Source organism: Vipera ursinii (genome assembly GCF_947247035.1).
Source record: "Vipera ursinii genome assembly, chromosome: 1".
Classification (NCBI taxonomy): domain Eukaryota; kingdom Metazoa; phylum Chordata; class Lepidosauria; order Squamata; family Viperidae; genus Vipera; species Vipera ursinii.
Window position 1 is genome coordinate 212,841,141 of NC_139512.1, and position 21,468 is coordinate 212,862,608.

Genomic DNA, 21,468 nt, shown 5'->3' on the forward strand with positions numbered 1-21,468 from the left:
CTCCGAAGACTCAGGGCGGGATATAAATACTTACAGTTATTCTGTCTTATACTTAGGAGTCTTAATTTCTTCCAAGAAAGAAGAACTTACTGCAATCCTGGATCATTTTAATATCCAGGTAACTGCAATTCTATTCTGTACTGAGCAGCACTGTATATACATTTTTACCGTCTCATTGGTAATCTGAATTGTATAGCATGTGGAATTTATAATTGAATTAAATAAATAAAAATCCTGTGAGTGATCAGTTCATAAATTAGAAAAACCTTAAATGCTTAATATAAACATAATAAAGGGATTTACAGTAATATGTTTTCGTTAGAAGTTTAAAAATAACCTGGATCACTGTAATTATGACAAGGTGTTGTAGGTATAGATATAGAGGATAATAGTTGAATGTTAGGTAGCTGACTATTCATGTTTTTTTTTTACAAAATAAAATATGCTTATTTTGTTGCAGGTAGATAATCCTGTCTCTGTACTCACCCAGGAAATGAGCAAACAGTTCTTACAGTCTAAAAATGAGGGTGACAAATACAAGGTAATAAAGCCATCATGTGGTATGACTTACAATATATACAGTGTGTACCAGGTTTGTACAGAAAATAATATGAATGTTTGAAGAATGGAAGACCAGTGTCTGCCATCCATTCTTAATTTTGAGGAGCATGGAGAGGAATGTTTAGAGGAATATATGGACAGTTGCGTGTGTTGATCTGAGGAGTGGTAAAGATCGCTTGGTTGAACTGTATGAAAAAATTGCATTCATAATACTTGCTCTAATAGATAAAAAGACAGTTTTAATAAAAAGACAGTTTTAAAACATGATTTTTTAATGTTTCTTGAGTTTTTTATGAAAGCAACTCAACTGGAGCAGATGAAAGAAGATTATTCATATATCATGGAAACTAAACAAAGAACACATGATCAAGTTGAACAAGGAGGAGAGGTATTAGAAAACTACTTCTAATATTGTACTTTGCAGTAATAATATACTAGTAAAGGTTAAATACATGCATTTTTACGTTTTAAGATGTTAGTAAAACTCAACTGGTTAGCAATGTATTCTTAGTAAAACTCAACTAGTTAGCAATGTATTCTTTAATAATTGACTGGTTCAATATACCCATCATAATTCAATAATCTGTTGAACTGTCTTCTGCATGGTTGCTCTTTTCTTTCAGTTTTACTTTTTGAGATTTTTTTTTCTGGTTAGTTAAGCTCCAATTTCTCATTCTGTTAAAATAGAATTTTTAAAGGGATTTTTAGAAACTAACTTCTAACAAGTTTGACTATAGCCAAACAATTAGAGGACTATAGACACATGGAGGAAGTCCACAGTACATAATCTCATAGTATGTATGATCAATAAGAAAGGATTCTTAAAAGTCTTAACTGGGCACATTGTTAATATCTGATTTTTTTAATTTCTTGGAAAAGCTTATAATGCTCGTGCTTTACCTTCAGTCTACTGAACATTTCAGTCAGTGGAACTCATACAGAAATTAGTGTATTTCTCCTGCTATCTTTTTATATTTTCTTGCAGTTTCTTGAAGAGCTTAGAAAACAATATTTGGAGAAGGAGGAACGTTACAGAAGTATTGCTGCTTTGAGTGAAATGCAGAATGAGCTACAGGAATTACAGCGTCAAATAGCTTGGGCGATGGTAATTGCTTATCATCTGCAGTATGGTTATTGATTGTATTGTATGTATTGTAATGATTGATTGTAACATTTCATAAATGATTTTGATACTGATTTTATATTTTAGGTACGAGACACTGAAAAAGAAATAGAAGCAATCAGAGTTGAGGTTACTGCCCAAGAAGCAAAAACTGATAAATTCACTAAGCGAGTGAAAGAATGGCAGGTATGTTGCAAAGCTTGTCGTGAAATGGTTGATTCATTTGAAATATTAAAATTAATTTTTAAAAGATTATTATTAGAAATTGCCAAAATTCATACAATTGCCTCCATATTGTCCTAATTTGTCACCTGAGAAAAACAAGTTTTCAGATTATGATCTAGAAGACTACAAAAAATTTAAGAACAACTGTTATACATAGAATTACACAAATAATCTTACTATTGATTTATGTTGAAAATCTAATTAAATAGAAGCTAATTATGGATTAATATTTTTATAAATAAAATGAATTTTTTGCACATAGATGATTGAAGAAGTGAATATCTAGATCTTTCCTTAATTTGAGTTCCTTTATGTAGAATCTGTAAAAAAGATTCTGATTCTCTCTTGTTATATGAATAATAAAAAGTTATGGGAAACAGGTTTCATGGTTTGTGCATTGTAGCATTTAAACATCTGATCGCTTGGTTTATAACAAAACAAAATTGAGATAAATGTTTACTTCTAAATAAATGTCAAAGTGTGTTCCTTCTGGAAGCAGAGCTATATTTAAATCCTGTGTAGGATACTTTTGATATAGATAAGGTAAAGGTTCCCCCGCACATGTGTGCTAGTCGTTTCCGACTCTAGGGGCCGGTGCTCATCTCCGTTTCAAAGCCGAAGAGCCAGCGCTTGTCTGAGGATGTCTCCGTGGTCATTTGGCCAGCATGACTAGACGCCAAAGGCACACAGAACGCTGTTACCTTCCCACTGTAGTGGTCCCTATTTTTCTACTTGCATTTTTTACGTGCTTTTGAACTGCTAGGTTGGCAGAGGCTGGGACGAGTAACAGGCGCTCACTCTGTTATGCGGCACTTGGGATTGGACCCGCCAAACTGCCGACCTTCTGATCCACAAGCTCAGCATCCTAACCCACTGAACCACCGTGTCCCTCTTGATATAGATACCCAAGCACAATAGGCAGAAAATACTGTTTAATTGATCGGATTAAGAACAGAAGTATAGGTGCATAGAATATTTCACCAAATTTAGTAAATTAAACATTTCAATTTGATCGTTTGCCAGAAGCACCAATGGTAGACTACTACTTTGTGTAACGAGGGCTCAAAGATGAAAATACTCATATGTTAAGACAACTGCTGTTTATACTTGGTTCAGCTATAATATTCGTGCTCCAGTATTCATGGTAAGTGAAATAGGTCTAAAATATATTGGAAAGCAAGATGCAGTTGCAATGACATTTTTCAAAATATTGTCATCTTATAGCATTCCAAAGAATGTAATCAAGTTAAATTATCTCATTGTTTTCAGATGGATTTGAATATCAATAACGTTTTTGTGTCATTGTTCTCTACCCCTTTCTGACATTTGTTTTTTAGAATGAAGTTGATGCAGCAGAAGTTAAACATAGAACTATGCAAGACAAGCTAGAGAACATAACTGAAGAAGCTCAAACTCTGGAACCATCGTGTATTGCTTTGAAAACAGAAGTGCAGGCAAAAAGAAAAGGACACAATGATGCAGAGGTTTGAATTTTCACCCACAGTCTTAAAGTGCTGAATGCTGCCTCGTAGTAATGTAATTTTAGATGCTTATATTTTGTGAAATTCTTAGGTGTGGATTTTGTCACTATTGACGTGGAAGCAAAAACGGGCCCAGAGGAATATAAGTTCAAGAGAGGTTTTGTAGGACCTTTTCTCTATCTGAAATATTGTGGGTCAGTATGTACTATACTTACGTTCAAGCTATTTTTAACACAGACCTTTTTTTTTCCTTGTCCAGGCAGCACATAACAGGTCTCAAGCTGAACTGAAGCGTTTGTTAAAAGATCACGAACAACTTTACAAAAAAATCGAGGAACTAAAAAATAGGTGATAATTCTTTTCTTTTTTTTCTTTTGTAATTATGTTCTGTATTAGAAAAAGAATGGGTTCTTTAAAATTGTGGTGGTTTTCCCTTGAAATATTTAATACAAAGAAAAAAAAGAATCAAATCTTTAATGAATATTCTGCTGGTGGTGGAATTATGTCTATCAGCAAAGCAGACCTTTTCTTCCCTTCTCCATTTTTCATTTTACCCTTCCAAATCTGCTCTATTCAAAAACAGATTTTGAGATAGGGAGAGTGATTCCTCTTTCAGTAACATCTATCTATCTATAAAATCCCATGCATTTAAACAGTTCGCTTTAAACATATGCAACAAAAGGAGTCATAAGACTCATTTTAGCCATTGGTTGTGTCATACTGTATAAGCATTAAACCTGTGGGTGTTTTTTTTAAATTACCCTGTTTTAAAATGTAACTGCATAACTTGAAATGTAGATAAAACATTGATATTTGTTACTGGTTTTTTTAAATAATTCATGTATTTTACCAAATTAGTGCTTGAACAAAATAATCTAAATTGTGCAATGTTGCAGTGCTGAACAGATTTCAGAGCCTGAAAAAGTGGAAAAACAAAAAACAGTAGACCGTTTGAAAGAAAAGCTAAAGATGTTACAGGATCAAGATCAATCAGTTGGTCAGCAGATTAAACAGTTTGAACAGGCTCTACATTCATACGATGAAGATTTTACTCGACTTAGGTAAGCTTATTAGGTAATAAGTGTGGCTTGATTGTTTATTAGATTTGGTGGTTGAAATGTTGGATCAGAAAGTGGGAGACCCGTATACTAGCCCACTCTTAACATGATGGCACAGTTGTGGGAATGAAGTGGAACGGAACGGAACAGAACAGAACAGAATAGAATAGAATAGAATAGAGCTGGAAGGGACCTTGTAAGTCTTCTAGTCCAGCCCGTTGCTTAAGCAGGAGAACCCATACCATTTTAGACAAGTGACTGTCTAGTCTCTTCTTAAAAACCTCCAACGATTTCTGAAGGCAAGCTGTTCCATTGGTTAATTGTCATTGTTAGGAAGTTTCTCCTTAATTCCAGGTTGCTTTTCTCCTTGATCAGTTTCCAACCATTGTTTCTTGTCTTACTCTCTGGTGCTTTGGAGAATAGCTTGCCCCCCCTTCTTTGTGGCAGCCCCTCAAATACTGGAATACTGCTATCATGTCACCCCTATTTCTTCTTTTCTTTAGACTAGCCAAACCCAAGTCCTGCAGCCGTTCTTCATACGTTTTGGTCCCCAGGCCTTTGATCATCTTAGTTGCTCTTCTCTGAACTTTTTCCAAAGTCTCGACATCTTTTTTATACTATGGTGACCAAAACTGGTTGCAGTATTCCAGGTGTGCTCTTAACTAGGGTTTTATAAAGCGATACTAATACTTTGCGTGATCTTGATTTTATGCCTCTGTTTATACAACCCAGGATTGTATTAGCTTTTTTGGCTGCTCCTACACATTGCTGGCTCATAGTCAAGTGATCATCCACTAGGACAGGGGTCGGCAACCGGAAAAAGGAAAAGAGCCACTCAGAACCAGTTCCATCATACAAACAAAAAAGTGGGAGCCGCAAAAAGTGCGTGCGCATGCGTCCACTCACCTGCGCGGCGATGGGTCTCCCCTTTGGAGAGGTGCGCGCCGTCCCATTCGGAGACCTAACATGGTGTATTTATTCAGGTCTCCGGACGGCGGCGGCTTGGGAGAGGTGCGCGCGCACTCTCCAAACCGCCGCCATCCCATTTGCACAGCTGCCGCGTTCGTCCATGTTTGACAAACGCGGCAGGTCTCGGGACGGGATGGGATGGCTTGGAGAGGTGCGCGCGCACCTCCGCCCTTCGGAAAGGTGCACGCGCACCTCTCGGAACGGGCGGTGCCACTCTCCATTTGGAGAGGTGCGCGTGCACCACTGCCTGTTCAAAGAGGTGCGCGCGTACCGGGTGGCTGGGAGACGCAGGAGACGGCTCAAAGAGCCGCATGCGGCTCCGGAGCTGCGGGTTGCCGACCCGTGCACTAGGACTCCAAGGTCCCTCTCACAGTTACTGTTTTTGAACCAGGTCTCACCCAATCTGTACTTTTCTTGCCTTAATGTAAAACTTTGCTTTTCTCAACATTAAAATGCATTTTGTTGGATCGGGCCCATTGTTCAAGTTCGTCAAGATCTTTTTGGATCCTGAGCTTGTCTCCTGTGGTGTTGGCTATTAGTGCCAGTTTAGTGTCATCTGCAAATTTGATAAGTTCTCCTATTCCCTCTTCTAAGTCATTGATGAAGATATTGGAAGAGTACTAGGCCTAAGACAGAACCTTATGGTACCCCACCGCTTACTTCTCTCCATGTGGTTGTAGTACCATTGAGGACTACTTGCTGAGTACGGTTTGTCAGCCAGCTGATGGTATTGTTGCCTATCCCATCTTTTTCTAGCTTACTAAGCCACAGGTTATGGTCTACTTTGTCAAATATTGCAGGCTGATTCTGTCCATTGCCAGGAGTTTGATGCTGACTGGCTCAGCGTTGATTCAGCCTTCCATCTTTCCCAGGTCGGTAAAATGAGGACCCAGATTGTTGGGGGGCAATATGCTGACATAATAAACTGCTCAGTGAGTGATGTAAAGTTATGGGAAACGTAGCTCAGTCGTTGTCTTTCAGAGACCACCCTATCTCATAGAATATTGTGGGGAAAAATAAGAAGGAACAATATGTAACCCACTGTGAACTCCTGAATAAATATGTTCATAAGTACCCAGTTTTTACTATGCATCATAAATTATATATGTACCATAATTTTGGAATCTTGAATTAAAAGTTTTGCTAAGAAAAGAAATTAAGCTACATATGAAATGTTTTCTCAAAGAGAAATAGGTGGTTGGTTTTTTTTTGTTTTTTGTTTAGGAAGGAAGAAAATGAAGTGAAAAGAAGAGTAGATTCTCAACAGCAACAGCTAAGACAATTAAAGGAAAGTAAAACCAATCGTATGAAAAGGTTTGGATCATATATGCCAGACCTTTGTGAAGCAATTAATGCAGCTGATGCTCAAGGGCAGTTTACATTCAAACCAGTAGGACCGTTAGGTAATCTGTTAAGAGTTCTTCTCTATGTAATCAAATAATGAAAACTTTTGACTCACAGATTGAGTTGCAGCTTTGATGTTCTCAAACCGAAGGATAAATGCAGTATTGCATTTATTGTATGTGTATAACCATGTTTCTTATCTTGTGATATAAGGCAAACCATCCCTCCACACCCTTTTTTCCCCGTAAGAAATATTACAATGGCAAGGAAAGACTTTTAGATTACTACCCATTGCATTGTGTGTTTGGTATATGAACTGAGGAGTTGTATATTTACAAAGCAAGAATCTGAAGTCACAGACAAGCAATCCATACATAATTTGAATTATAAAAGCTTTCAGCATTATGCAGCTTGTTTTATGTACATAGAATTGGCCTCTTCTTGATTGTGTAGAGTCATTCCTAATTCAGCCTTGTAGTCAGTTTATGGAATTTTCTCAATATGTAGAGTTGTGTTTATCTTTGTGAGCTAAAACTATAATTACAGAAGTTGTTGCAGTGAGAATTCAAAACTCATGCTATGTTTGCAGCTATGTATTTTTTGTTGTATTTATAGCATGACAAAAATATAACAAGAATGTCGGGTTCTATGTTTTATTTCAAAAATAAGTATATGATTCTACTCAGATACCAGAAAGAGGAATACTTCAGTTTTACTTTATATGTTGGTAACTATAAGCAGTTTGAATATAATCAGAGACCTTTATCAAAATGTCATATTTGGGAAAAATGGGCACTGACAGATTTAAACCCACAAATATATTGAATCTTCTGCTTAACTAAAAAAAAACTGCTGTCATGGAAATAGTGTTGTGCCTAACACTACCTGCCTGCAGTGGGAAAACAGCAATCCTATACTGAACAACTGAAAGAGCTTATTTTGACAATATGTACTGAGATTTAATTCTTACATTTAGGTGCTTTTATTCATCTCAAAGATCCTGAGCTTACAGTGGCTGTTGAAGCATGCTTAAAAAACCTGCTTCTTGCATTTTGTTGTGACAATCATAAAGATGAAAGAGTATTACAGGCATTGATGTCCAAATGCTGCCAAGGTGGTTTTCGTCCTCCGATTATTGTCATCCATTTTCAGAACAGTGTTTATGATGTAAAGCCAAGGTAAGTATATATATCTGAGTCTTTTGTTTTAAAATCTAATTTCTAAATCAGTCTTCATTAAAATCAATTCCTTTATTCCCAGTTGTCTGATGTAATTTGTATAATGTTGTTTTAATTAAAGCTCACTAGTAATTTATATACTAGGAAATAAACTCACTGAGAGATATTTTAGAATAACTTTGCATATAATTAGCTTGTAAGTAACTTCTGAGATTTGCATCGGCAAATATGAGATTTGCTTCTGTTACCTTTAGCTCATTATAGTGGTTCACAATGGCATATTGATAACAATTCTTGATACATTATATGTGAACACACTATTCTCCTGGTTTTGAGACCTTTTAATAGAATACATAATTTATATCCAGTGTATGCTCTTTTATATACAGACCCAGTATAAGCCTCTGTTAATGAAAAGGAGGAAACGTATCCTCTGAAAATTGTTCTCAAAAGTTTCAGGAATTCTCTAAAAATTTAGGAGATGGTATGCAGTAACCTTTTCCCCAGCAACGTGTTCAATTGCTGCTTTCTTCTAAACTGTTCTACTCCAGAATTATCCTTTCATTTCTAAACCAATCCTTCTCCAGTCTGCTGTTTGCCACTCAGAATTGCTTTCAATTTTTTCCAGTTAAAACTCATAAAACAATAACCCAATTGTAGCAGTCAGAACAGTGAAAAATTCTGAATGATGTCAGTCATAAGTGCATATTTTATTCCTCATGACAAAACCTGTAAACCTCCATGTTTTGTTTCAGGGTAGAAATGTTTCTTGTTCCTACGCCCATCGCTCAAAATTTCCCCTAAACCCAAGATAACTTCCGTTTGTGGAACAGACTCACTGGATGTAAAAGTTAATATCCCTAATATCGCTTGTCACAAAAATGTACCCTACTGTTTTAACTTTTTGTAGGGCTGTTTTTCACCCTGACTTCCCAACAGTTTTGACGGCATTAGACATTGACAATACAGTAGTAGCCAATTGCTTAATTGACATGAGGAGCATAGAGACTGTCCTGCTGATTAAAGTAAGAATTCACTTTCATACTTGTAATGCATAGAGAATGTTAGCATATTTTTGTGAAAATTCATTTTCTTTAGGATTAGACAGACCAGTGATGGCAAACCTTTTAGAGACCGAGTGCCCAAACTGCAACCCAAAACCCACTTATGTATGTCGGGTGCCGGGTGGGCGTGGCCCATTGGGTGGGACTAAAAAGTTCAATCAATCAATTCCAACTTTGCGAGATCTTTTTTTTTCCCGCGAGAAGTTGAAATTGATTGATTGAACCTTTTTTTTTTTTTTTGCACATGGCAGTGGAGGCCTAAACCGAAAAGGTTTTATAAAACCCAGCTGAAGGCCTAGGACAGGGGCGACGGCGCGTGTGCCCACAGCCATAGGTTCGCCACCACGGAGTCAGACTACTAATTAAATGCGTGCTGTTTGTATTTTGTACCAAATCATGTTCAGATGTTTTATCAAGTCGTTTTGCTATTATATAAGAGAGAATGAGTGGTGGAAGTTAAAGGAAATGATAACAAGATGTAAAAGAAAGACTTGCAGGTTTCAGCAGTTGTGACAGAGGAGAAGTTAAAATCAGATTTGATTTAAGGCAGATTATCTGCTGGCTGTCAAGGGGGTGTACCCATGATTTTGAGAGAATTGAGTTCTTTTTTGAAATAATTCTTGCATAAAGATAAATCCAATAAGAAGAGTACAGTATTGGGATAAGCCTGTTGGTATTCATCTAGATATTTTAAAAGGCGGTTGCAGTGATAGCCACATTTAGAAAGTTTTCAGATCCTTCTGTTTTAAATCTCCCCGAGTTGTAAATATTGCAGGTTTACTTGTAAATTGATTGTGTGCTTTATTTTTTCTTAGAGTAATTATGAAGCTCGAAGAGTTATGCAGCATAGCAAACCTCCCAAAAATTGTAAAGAAGCTTTTACTGCTGATGGTGATCAGGTGTTTGAGGAAAGATACTACTCTTCTGAAAACAGAGGGTCTAGATTTCTCAGCAGAGATGTAGAAGCAGACATAAGGTTAGAATAACCGATGATCATTCTTTTTGCATTAGTTCTGTGCCATCTCTCTCTCCCTCCCTCTCTCTCTCTCTCCCTCTCTCTCGCTCTCGCTGTTACTTCAGTTGTGTCTCTGGGTAATCTATTATTGCAAACTAATTAATAGAAAATATGTGTGTTTGTTTATTTGTACATATACAGACATGGAAAATAAAGGTATAAAAGAAAATAAACCTGGACAGTTAGGAGCTTTAAAGTGTTGTCTGTATTGCTTGCAAGTCTTTCTCTTCAACTGACTGCTCCCTGCTTGTGCTGAACCAGTCCTAATTAAATATTTGCTGTAGTGTCCAGTATACATAAAATGGCTTTTATTTTATTAATGTCCATTTAAGAGCACAGCTAAATCAGTGCTCAGTTATTTTAACAAAAAAAGGAAATTTCAAGCTGATGAATCCAGTGTTCATCTAAGTAATTTATGTCAGTTTCTTCAGCTTGTAAACATAGGTTTCTAGCTAAGGAGTTGTTGTGATTAATTCTTTATATCTTTAAGAAATTTGGAGAGAGAAGTTGAAAAAACAAAAATTCATCTCTTGGCAATGCAACAACGAATACGTTCTATTGAAATCAATATAAGACAGAACAAGCAACATCTTACTGATCATCATAACCACAAAAAAGAACTGCAGGTAAAAATATAATGAGCAACCTCTATTGGAAATTAACTCTTATCCTGGTATCTACTACAGTAGGCCAAGCAGATTTCCTGAGTCAGCTGATATAGGTGGGTCTTGTGACCCTAGAGAATTTCAACATTCATCTGAGGTTGACAAGTACATCTCACAATATCATGTTTTTCAAGGGCTTTTTTGTCAATCTCTCTGGCTGAAGAGTCAGCAGAAACTGCTCCAACACTTGACACAGCTTTGCTGGTTAAGAATCTTCATTGTACAACAGGGTGTCAAACTGCTGGCCTGTGGGCCGGATGTGTCGTGCGGAAGCCGCGCCCACCCCATTGCCAGCAATAGCAAAACCGTCCCGATATGTTTATTTTTATTTATTTATTTTATTACATTTATATACCGCCCTTTCCCGAAGGACTCAGGGCGGTTTACAGGGTGATTAAAAACAAAAATACAAAAGTTAAAAACAAATTTAAAAAATTATATTCGTCCCTGCATAAGTAAAACCCCAGTTAAAATTAAAATTAAAACTAAAATTAAAATTCTCAGCCTGGGCCAGAGAGTCGAAGAGCCAGGTCTTTAGGTCCCGACGGAATGAACGGAGGTCGGGGGCAGTCCTAAGCTCCACTGGCAGCTGGTTCCAAAGGGCAGGCACACCCACTGAGAAGGTCCTATCCCTGGGTGTCGTCCGCCGGCAATCTCTTACCGGTGGCACCCTGAGAAGACCCTCCCTGTGGGAGCGCACTGGACGAAGGGAGCTTGATGCCGGCAGCAGGTGTTCCCTCAGATATCCCGGACCCAAGCCATTTAGGGCTTTATAGGTCATCACCAGCACTTTGAATCTCCTTGTGCAACGTCACGTGACGTCGCGAGTTTGACATGTCTGTTGTACAATATAAGGATGAAACCAGTTCTAATAATTGATGCTCTCTGTGGTGTGGTTAAGGTGTATTAAGAAAGGGGACATTTAGGTTCTAGCCCATCCTCAACCACAGAAACTCACATGGCCATTCATTCTTTTTCAATCCAATCTAGCTCACAGGATTATGACTGTGAAGAAAACTTAAGAGGAGAGGATGCTATGTATATCACCTGGAAAGATGGGATATGAATCTGTTATAGAAGAGTAGTTTTCTTTTTTATACTCATTGTAATTTGAATCTGGTACTCTTAACCACTCTTTTCATAGCTTAGTTGGTATCTTGATTTTTTAACATTTGTTTTCATTTCTGTTACAGATAGCAATGAGAAAAACAAACTCAGAAATTACAGACCTTGAAAATGTAGAAGAATCAGTGGTCATCTCTACATTAGTAAGAACTGTTTAAACACTTCCTATCTTTATTTGGTACACCATGATGTAACTACTGAAGACTGACAGTAATTCCTACAGTGAAGGATCTTATTACTTGGTTTTATTTGCTGATTTGCATTACGTCTTCCTCAGTTACTAGAAGAAGAAATAAGTGAATGAATGTTTGCAGAAATTATGAATCTTTAGAACTTGGAATGCAAATATTGTACTACAGATAGTCCTCATTTAGTGACTGCAATTGGGACCAACAACTTGGTTGTTAAATGTGGTCACTAAATGGAAAATCATGCGATTGCCACTGTTTATGATATTACAAAGCACAACCTGTTAATTGACTGTAACGGTGAACATGTGACTGTGAGAGAGATTCTATATAAATGTTGGTTGAAAAGTTACATTTTCAGCAGTTTCGTAGCTACAAATAGTTGTTGTCTGAGGCAGTCCCTAAGCAAAGATTACCTGTAGTGTAGTATATATATGGTGAATAATGCCGTAGTCAGAGAGCATCTCTCTATATTGGATTTGATTTTGTCTTAAAAGCTACTCAATTGCATATTTTATAGTGCTTCACTTCAAAAATAGACACACATTGTTTGCATATGGAATATTTTCAGATACTCTCTTCCAAAGTAATTGGGGAAATAATATTAAGAATATTACAAGTTAGATGTATGTTTCCAATGCTTTGGGTGGAAAAAATTTTTAGTACCACTTCCTTGTGGAAATAGCAAATCTGAAATGTAATGGAGAATAGATCGTCTTGATAGATGATTAAATTGATGGTGATTATCTCTAGCACATTGGGATAAACCTATTTTTTGCCTCATAATACTTTGGGGAAGCTAACCCCTACAAAAGCTTGTGTTATAGTAAAGCCAATAGTGTTAAAATTCCTACAATATGATCCAGGCTGTATTCTCCTCGCTATTCTTTGGTTAGTCAGTTTTATGACTAGTAATACAAATTGATTTTTAATGGATTATTTTATATCAGGAAGAAGAAATTCATGATAATCAACAGAAGATAGAAATTGTTAAGGAACGAATACATAAGCAAAAGGCAAAAATGGAGGAACTGAAATGTCTTTTACAAGAAGAAGAACAAAAATGTGCAGCCATTAAAGAGAAAATTAATCAAGTACAAGATGAAGCAGCTACAATCAAGGTAGTCTTATTACCATTCAATATGATGGGCAGAATGAACAAGACTGAAAAAAGGAATAGTTATATCGTTTAGTTCACATTTAAATTATTTTAATTGTTTTTGTGTTTTGAGGCACCAGAAAATTCAAAATAGTAGGCATAATTAATAAGAATAATAGATATAATGTTCTACAATTTGACCTGAATGCAGAATAGGACATCAGCTAGTTAGCTAGAAATAGGAATACAGAACTTCCTGAAAAAAAAGTAAAACCTTGAGTGAGCAGATTTTAGATAGGAGTGCCAGCACATTCTATTGTTCTCCCTCCACACGATTGTTCATTAAACTGATGCCACACATTTCATATCACACATTTTTTTAAAAGGCAAGCAGGGGAAAGAAACATTTTTATTTTGACCTGTACATCCACTGAATCTTCAGAATTGTTCTCCCTTGGAGCTTGTATAAGATTTCAGTGTCTTCTCTCAAGAGAAGAAAGTGTAATCAACTCTGGATTTAACAGAATTAATCTATCCTTGTTTCACCTGATATCAAAACAAGTAAAAATGGTTTATTTCGTAGTAGTGTTAATTACTAATTTCATTTTCTAATATAGAAATGATGCACAATTTTAACTCCTGAATTCAACATGACATTAAGTTTGGATCAGTGGTACAATAATATTAAGGTGTAATGTATTATACAATAACGTAGAGCACATGCTCTATATGCGGCTATCCTTGAAGAGGATGTGGAAGCTCCAGAATGAATGCAGTGGTGCAGACAGTTTGGATCACCCTAGGTTTGTGCATGGAGCACTGCTGTTACGCAAGCTGCACTGGTGGCCTGATTGCTTCCAAGATCCAATTCAAGCTGTTGGTTATCACCTTTAAAGTCCTTCAGGACACGGGACCAGGTTATCTGACTCCCCTGCCTCATCCCAATGTGATTTGTATTACGTCTTCCCAAGTTACTAGAAGAAGAAACAGGTGAATGAATGTCTAGAAGTGGGGTATGTCTAGTTTAATGAAAAGGAAGCCTAGGAGTGACACGATAGCAGTGCTCCAATATCTTAAGGGGCTGCCAGTAAGAAGAGGGGTCAGCTTATTCTCCAAAGCACCAGAAGGCAGGACTAGAAGCAACCTGGAACTAAAGAGAGAAATTTGCTGACAGTGAGAACAATTAATTAGTGGAACAACTTGCCTCCAGAAGTTGTGGGTGCTACAAGGCTGGAGGTTTTTAAGAAGAGACAGGACAGCTATTTGTTTGAAACGGTATGGAGTTGGACTAGAAGATCTGCAAGCTCCCTTCCAATTCTGTTATTCTGATTGTCCCACCCCACTTGATCAGGCAGAAGGGGCATGCTGCATCCCTGTATGTCAAAGAGCTTTGGCTGGCAAGATCTAAGGGGTAGAGCCTTTCCTGCTGTGGTCCCTGTTCTGTGGAATATCCTGCCACCTCAGCTGAAATCTGCCCTCCCTCTTTTGGCTTTTGATAGGGCAGGGGTGTCAAACTCAATTTCACTGAGGGCCGCATCAACATTGCGGTTGCCCTCAGGGGGCCGGGTGGGTGTGGCCAGGGTGGGTGTGGCCTACTGGGTGGGCGTGGCTAGTGTGCGTATGGCCTACTGGGTGGGCGTGGTCAGCTCTACATCGTTCGCATCAAGGGTGCCTATTGGGGGCCTGGGCAGGAGTGAGACAGATCTGAGGGTCTCTGGCAAAAGGAGGGTCTCAGGGCCAGAGCCAAGGCAGTGGGGGTCATTCCCTCACTGTTTCCAGGATGGCTTCGCGGGCCGCATGAAACCACTTTGCGGGCCGGATCCGGCCCCCGGGCCTTGTGTTTGACATGTCTGTGATAGGGTATTAAAACTTGGGGCTGCTGGTTGGCTTGGGCACCTGATGGTGGCGCTCTATGCTGGAGGTGGCTAGTAGACTCAATAGGGAAGACCCTATCATTGTACCCATCTTGCCTTTTGTCGTTGTTGTTGTTTCTGTATCTAATGTTCTTAATGTTTCACATTTACGATTTTAATTGTAAGCTGCCGAGAGTTGCTTTGCAGTGTGAGATAGGCCTGTTCTTATTTTTATTTATTAAATTTACTGACCACCCATCTTACCACAAGGTAACGCTGGGAGGTTTACAATGTTAAAAAGATAAAATATTACAAAACTTATGCACAATACGTACTAGATAATATAAAAGATGAATACTCATCCCTAGCTAAAAGATAGGGAGGGAGGAAGTGGGATCTATTATTAGTCTATCAACCACCCGCCACGTGAAGCTGTTCCTTTCCCCCCCCCCTCCCCAGTTGGAGCCCCAAGCCAGGTCTTTAAGCTCTTATGGAAGCTCAGGAGGGTTGAAGCTGATCTCATTTTGGGGGACAAAATGTTCCAAAGGGCAGGAGCAACAGCAGAGAAGGCTCTTCTGCACCCTACCCACCAGAATATCTTTACCAATTGGGCCTGCAGCATGCCTCCTCTGGCTCGCGTGGGTGGGGTGGGCCAGCCCCACTGGGTTGAGGTGGTCCTGCAAGTAGCCTCGGCCGATGCCATGAGGGCCTTTAAAAGCGATTACAGACACCTTGAATTGCACCCAGAAGCAGACCTGCACCCAGTGCATTTATATGTGGTACATATAAATTTAATTAATTAGTTAACCTATCTTTGGTATTGATTTCTTCCTGATAGGATGGTTTGCATCAGGCTTACGATGAACTGGAGAGAAGTAAAAACAATCTAAGACATTATGAAGAAAAAGAAAGAGTCCATTTGGAGTCCCTAAAAGCATCTAAACATAAAGTAGCTACCAAAGAGAGAGAATTAGAGGTATTTACTTTCTTTAGCATGTTTGCCAAATTTCTTTGCAGTGCTGTTGCCTACTAAATGATGGGAACGGTGGTAATATTCTCTATTTATAACATGGCAACATAGGAGAAAGGTAACATTCTCTCTGGCTTATTGTACTATGTACCATGTATTTCTGTGGAGTTGAATTTTAATTAACAGAGCCTAATGGTCCCTGATTTTTTTAAAATACATATATTTCTAGGACTCATTTCCTCCAATATTTCCCAATATCAAATATGCAGGAACTTCTCTAAATCTGGGCATAAAGATGGGTTATTAACTATGGTGGCAGTGTGAGTAATGGACTTCCTTATGCAGTTGATTGTCCTCTAGTGGGCCACAGTAAGAACAGGCTGCTGAAGTAGATGGGCCAGGGGTTCAATCCAGCAAGGCACTGCTTACGCTGGGTCCTTAAGATCATGGCAATCTTGGCAGTGCTTTGTGCTGTTTTAATTTGGTACGTTGTTTGTTTGTTTGTAGATATGCTTTCCCACCCCCACAAAAGAGCTTGTTAAGGAGTAAAGGACTGCTCTAACTAGTTAATATTTAATTTAATAATTTAATTTAATAATTTAATTTGTATACCACCCTTCTCCCGAAGGACTCAGGGCGGTGAACAGGGCAATACATAATAAAAACCAGGATACAAAAATTAAAAAGTAATTAAACTACAATGCCCGTAATAAATTAATACATATTAAAAGTTAAAACCGATTATTAAACCCAGCCCCAACCCATCAGACCAGGCCAGCTTGTTCAACAAGAAAGGTTTTGAGATCACGCCGAAAGGAGCGAAGGTCGGGGGCCGTCCGGAGCTCAACCGGCAAGCGGTTCCAAAGGTCTGGTGCACCCACAGAGAACGCTCTCCCCCCGGGGGTCACCAATCGACATTCCTTGATCGGAGGCACCAGTGTTGAAGCCAGTTTTCTGAAACAAATGTTTTTCTCGTAGCAATTCTAGGGGCGGCTTCCATTTGATAAGTCGTTGCTTGCCCAATCTGGCATGTCTTTTCCCCTCTTTGACAGAATTGCTATTTCACAGGGTAGGGGAAGTGTGCTAAAGAGAGAAGGTACAATATAATATACAGAAAAGGAGACAGAAGCAGAGTTGTTCAGTTTGTCAAGGAAAAACAATCCTAGGTTTCTTGTATGACTGAATTTCTGGATGTAGAAAAAGCTGTTCTGGTGGGATAGCTAAGGAGGAACCATTTTAATTAAGTATAAATTGCATTGAGAAAGTCAAGATAATTTTCCATGAACAATAAAACCCATCGCTAATAACAATTGCTAATTCAGTTTCTTTGAGCCCTAGGGGAAATCAGAGTAATTATTTCTCTAGTTATTAGGTGCAGAAATACGCAGATAGAAAGTCAGTATTCAAAGGCAATTAAATATATATTACCAGACGATGGAAGCAAGCTTGCAGGGGGAAAAAGAACGTGAAATTGTCAACAACGTCTAGCTTTCTTTCATTGCCATATATTTAAACCCTCCTTTATATGGAAGTTTAGGATGATATAGCATGCAAAGTTCTGAAATGTTTCAAAGATATCATTGCATTGAAGCTAAATTGTACAATTTAAGACTTGTGCTGTGCTTCAGATCTGGAAGAAAATGATGCTTCGGATTATGAGGGAGTCTGAATGTAGCACCTGTCTGTAACTGCTTTAATAAGTTGGGACAAATGATATATCAGTATCTTTTTGCTTCAAATCCAAAGAAATCTATGTGTGTGAATACAAACCCCCAGTTTGTAGAGCGGCACCGGGCCGCAACATGCCAGAAACCAGGCTGTGCAAACAAGTAGGATGCAGGCATCTGTTAAGTAATAAACTAGAGCAGCATAATTTAAAACACCCTGGAGCTGTATAAATAAATAACCTGAAGTAGGCTGTTTCAGTTTGACATGACAAGGCATCCAGCGGTCCAGTCTTTATAAGGAAATCATAAAGGATGGGGGAATTTTATTTGTATACATGAGGAACAGGTCAATACTTTTAATAAATATTAAAATAATAAATAATCTGACCTATAGTTCTGTTTCAGCTTTATGCTGCTGGGTTGCTTCCCATTTCTTTTTGATTTGCACAGAGGGCTAGTATGCAGCCCATTGCTGTTCAGATTTTATTCTATCCAGCTTTTGTGTATTGTTTTTCTTTCACACCTACACTTGCTCTTAATTTTTTAAAACCTTCTCCTATTCCTTTTATTTATTATATTTACTTTCATTTCCCTTTATATTTTTTCTATATTACTGCACTGTTTCATCTTAATGAAAATTAATGAAAATTACCTTTTGCCGTATTTTAACATTTATTAGGAAATTATTGCAAAGGCTTCAAAGATCCATCCGGAGCGAATAGAAGTAACTAGGACTTACAAAAGCCTTGATACAGAAATGAACCGTTTAAGAGAGAAAATAAATTCAGAAAGAGAACGTACTGGAGATAGAGAAGAAATAATAAGGTAAATGTGTGTGCAAGTGTGTAAATGAATTTGGTATGTGACGGTAAGTGAATAGGTAGGAGACATCTGAACTCTACATCATTGTTTTCTGGCTTAGTGACTAGTCACAATTTAGCCTACAAAAAAGGGGTCAAAACTTTTTTTATTAGATTATTCCATAATTATTCCATAATATTCTGACTGACCTAAAAGGTGAATGCCCTCAAAATATTATTTCCAAATTAATTTATATTTTGAGAGGAATTCCAGTTCATATATCTGGAAAATATTTTTAGAAAATAAAATCATAAAACATTGAAAATGTTTATGAAATTCTTTACAGAAAATGCAATTACCAATTAGCGAAGGAGAATGGGTTTTCTGAATCTGGAGCGATATTATCATTTTTACCTATTATCAAGTATTAAATACTAAAAATCAACAATTGGCGTTCATTTTCTAATTTGGACAACTTTTTTAAACTAATATTGTGTTCCGTGAAGCAATACTTGTTTTTCATTGTTGAACGTCACTATCATTGGGGGGTCCCCAAATTTTAGTTTGGGGCAATCATTTTTCTTCCCAGGTCTTCATGGAATGTCATTCCACATTGTTCAGGATAGTCTTCTAGCCATCCAGAAAAACTTCCTTAGAACAGACAGTAGGTATCAGGTTATAGGCATCTCTCTAACTCAGAATTTCCCTAGGTTACTTTGATATTGGTTTAAAACTAATGTTTATTTTTCTTTTCTCTTTTTAAATATACAGACAGCTTCAGGAAGCAAAAGAACAATACCGGAGTGCAGAAAGCAAAAGCAAAAATTTGAAGAAATTCATTAAACTATTGGATGAGATGATGGTTGAGAGACATAAAAGATATCTGTATTTTAGAAGGTAGGTAGTGTGTGTGTGCGTGCACGCGCAATATTTTTAAAAATATCCAGTAACTTAAGCAAGGATCTAATAAGAGATAGTGGCAGTTTGAACTTATTGAAATGTTTGTGACTTACATGTTTCATGTTAACAAGAACCAATGTGATCATGCAGAACAACAATTAGATTTTTGCATAATTGAATCTCTATGCATAGATCTTAACAGAGATTGAAGACAGTAGGCAAAAGGGATTGTTTACTGCAGGCACATTTATCTTCAAAAATAATCCTAATATTTAATTTTTATTTCTTGGTGCCACAGGAGTTTATAAAACTTCAAATTTTGAAATACTAGCTTTTTTTTAGTAATTATAATCATATGCCGGAGGCTGAACAGCTGGTATGTTCTTTATTTGATTTAGTCTGGCTTATGAGACCTTATTTAATTGTTTCAAGAATGGGGCTTTTATCCACTTTTGCCTTTGTCAGGACAAGGCAATGCACTAAGAAGGATAAAAAAAACAGCACTGGAGCTGATACACATAGACACACCCCAAGTTGTCTGCTAGTGTCATTTCATATGTTATTTATAAGTTTAATAATTTTTCAATTTCTTTTCTATGTTCATTTCCCCCCCCCCCCCCCAATATTTTCATTTTGAAGGTTTCTTACTATGCGATGCAAATGTTACTTCAATTCTTTGTTAAGTCAACGGTCGTATTCTGGAAAAATAGTGTTTGACCACAAGAATGAAAGACTTTCAATTACTGTAAGTCAGGTTTTGGGTTGACTTTTGTTTTTGTTGTTATTTTATTTTTTCTATTGTTTAGAATGAGTTGATTTTTGAATAAAGTTTTTTTTTCCTACACTATGCCAGTTCAGGTTTATGCATTTAACAAAGATTGGCCTTAAAATGAAATGGAAAACAGTGGTTTCACTCCTCCACATAATCTGCATGCGAATGAACTTCCACGTCAGTACCCAGTTGTACAAAAACATTCCCTCGCAAGAAATAGAAACCCATTTCTATTTTTTTTTAATACCTCAGAGCAAACAGAAAATGATAAAGAGCTTTTTTCCAAAGGTACAAATGCTCCCTAGGTCATTGCCTCAATTTAATAGCACTTTATTATCCGAAAAGCTAGAGCTGGCAGGGAAGGCAAAAACAAGCCACTTCTGTACTGTTGCCATGAAAACTGTCACTAGGAGTCAAGCTTGACTTCTGGAAACCTTTCCCCACCACCACCACCACCACAAAACAGCTGGCTCAATAATTTATGCAGCTTCAGTCATTGCTGAATCAAACATGTCTCATTTTTTACGTCTTAAATGTGTGAAAATATTGGATTATGTCTCCAGATCAGGAACTCTTGTTATTAATTGAGGTCTTGTGAACAATTTCCCAGTAGTCAGAGATGATTAAGGAACTTTTGATAACAAATCTGAAAATTTTCCCATAATTCCCATTTTACTACACATTATACTTAATTATTCTCCATCCCACTGTTCTTATCATCAGCTTCCCAATTAATCCATAACAACTTTATTTTGGAAAGAAAGCTAGATTACACTAATGAAATATGTAAGGGTTTTTATAAGTGCATTTTTATACCTGACAAATTTGCCTTTCATGATGTGTAATTCTTTCTACATCAAAGTCTTGCTTTTGTACAGCTAGTCCTCAACTTGCGGACACAATTGAGCCTAAAATTTCTGTAGCTTAGTGGGATATTTGTTAAGTGAATTTTGCCCCATTTTACGATCTATCTTGTCATGGTTGTTAAGTGAATCACTGCAGTTGGTAAAGTTAGTAACCCGGTTGTTAAGTGAATCTGGCTTCCCCATTGACTTTGCTTGTCAAGAACGTCACAAAAGGGGATCACAAGACCTTGGGATGCAGCAACGGTCATAAATATGAACTAGTTGCCAAGTGTCTGAATTTTGATCACATGACCATGGGGATGCTGCAAAGGTCGTAACTGAAAAACGGTCATTAGTCACTTTTTCCAGTGCTGTTGTAACTTTGAACACTCACTAAAAAAACTGTTGTAAGAGTTACCTGTACAGTAATCTATTACATTTTGCATATTATATGTACATAAACATTTGTACATATTAAAATAATTCCTGAATATTCATTCAGGTTCTATCATTTTTAATTTAAAACATTTCCCCCTTTTTTAATAGTTTGAGGGTTTAACAGATA

The 21,468-nt window shown here is 37.4% G+C and overlaps 1 protein-coding gene across 5 annotated transcripts in view; it reads left to right on the forward strand.

The window, feature by feature from the left end:
• Positions 1-21,468, forward strand: part of SMC6 (structural maintenance of chromosomes 6) — a 42,950-nt gene that overhangs the window by 12,952 nt on the left and 8,530 nt on the right. For all 5 annotated transcript variants that reach the window (XM_083350727.1, XM_083350730.1, XM_083350728.1 and 2 more), the window contains 19 exons: positions 57-118; positions 461-541; positions 848-949; positions 1,547-1,666; positions 1,772-1,870; positions 3,247-3,393; positions 3,650-3,738; positions 4,287-4,451; positions 6,642-6,820; positions 7,738-7,939; positions 8,850-8,964; positions 9,819-9,979; positions 10,509-10,644; positions 11,877-11,951; positions 12,947-13,117; positions 15,787-15,924; positions 18,265-18,410; positions 19,158-19,283; positions 19,926-20,031. In XM_083350727.1, coding sequence (XP_083206853.1) covers positions 57-118; positions 461-541; positions 848-949; positions 1,547-1,666; positions 1,772-1,870; positions 3,247-3,393; positions 3,650-3,738; positions 4,287-4,451; positions 6,642-6,820; positions 7,738-7,939; positions 8,850-8,964; positions 9,819-9,979; positions 10,509-10,644; positions 11,877-11,951; positions 12,947-13,117; positions 15,787-15,924; positions 18,265-18,410; positions 19,158-19,283; positions 19,926-20,031 — 2,420 coding nt within the window. The remainder of the gene's footprint in view (positions 1-56; positions 119-460; positions 542-847; positions 950-1,546; positions 1,667-1,771; positions 1,871-3,246; positions 3,394-3,649; positions 3,739-4,286; positions 4,452-6,641; positions 6,821-7,737; positions 7,940-8,849; positions 8,965-9,818; positions 9,980-10,508; positions 10,645-11,876; positions 11,952-12,946; positions 13,118-15,786; positions 15,925-18,264; positions 18,411-19,157; positions 19,284-19,925; positions 20,032-21,468) is intronic.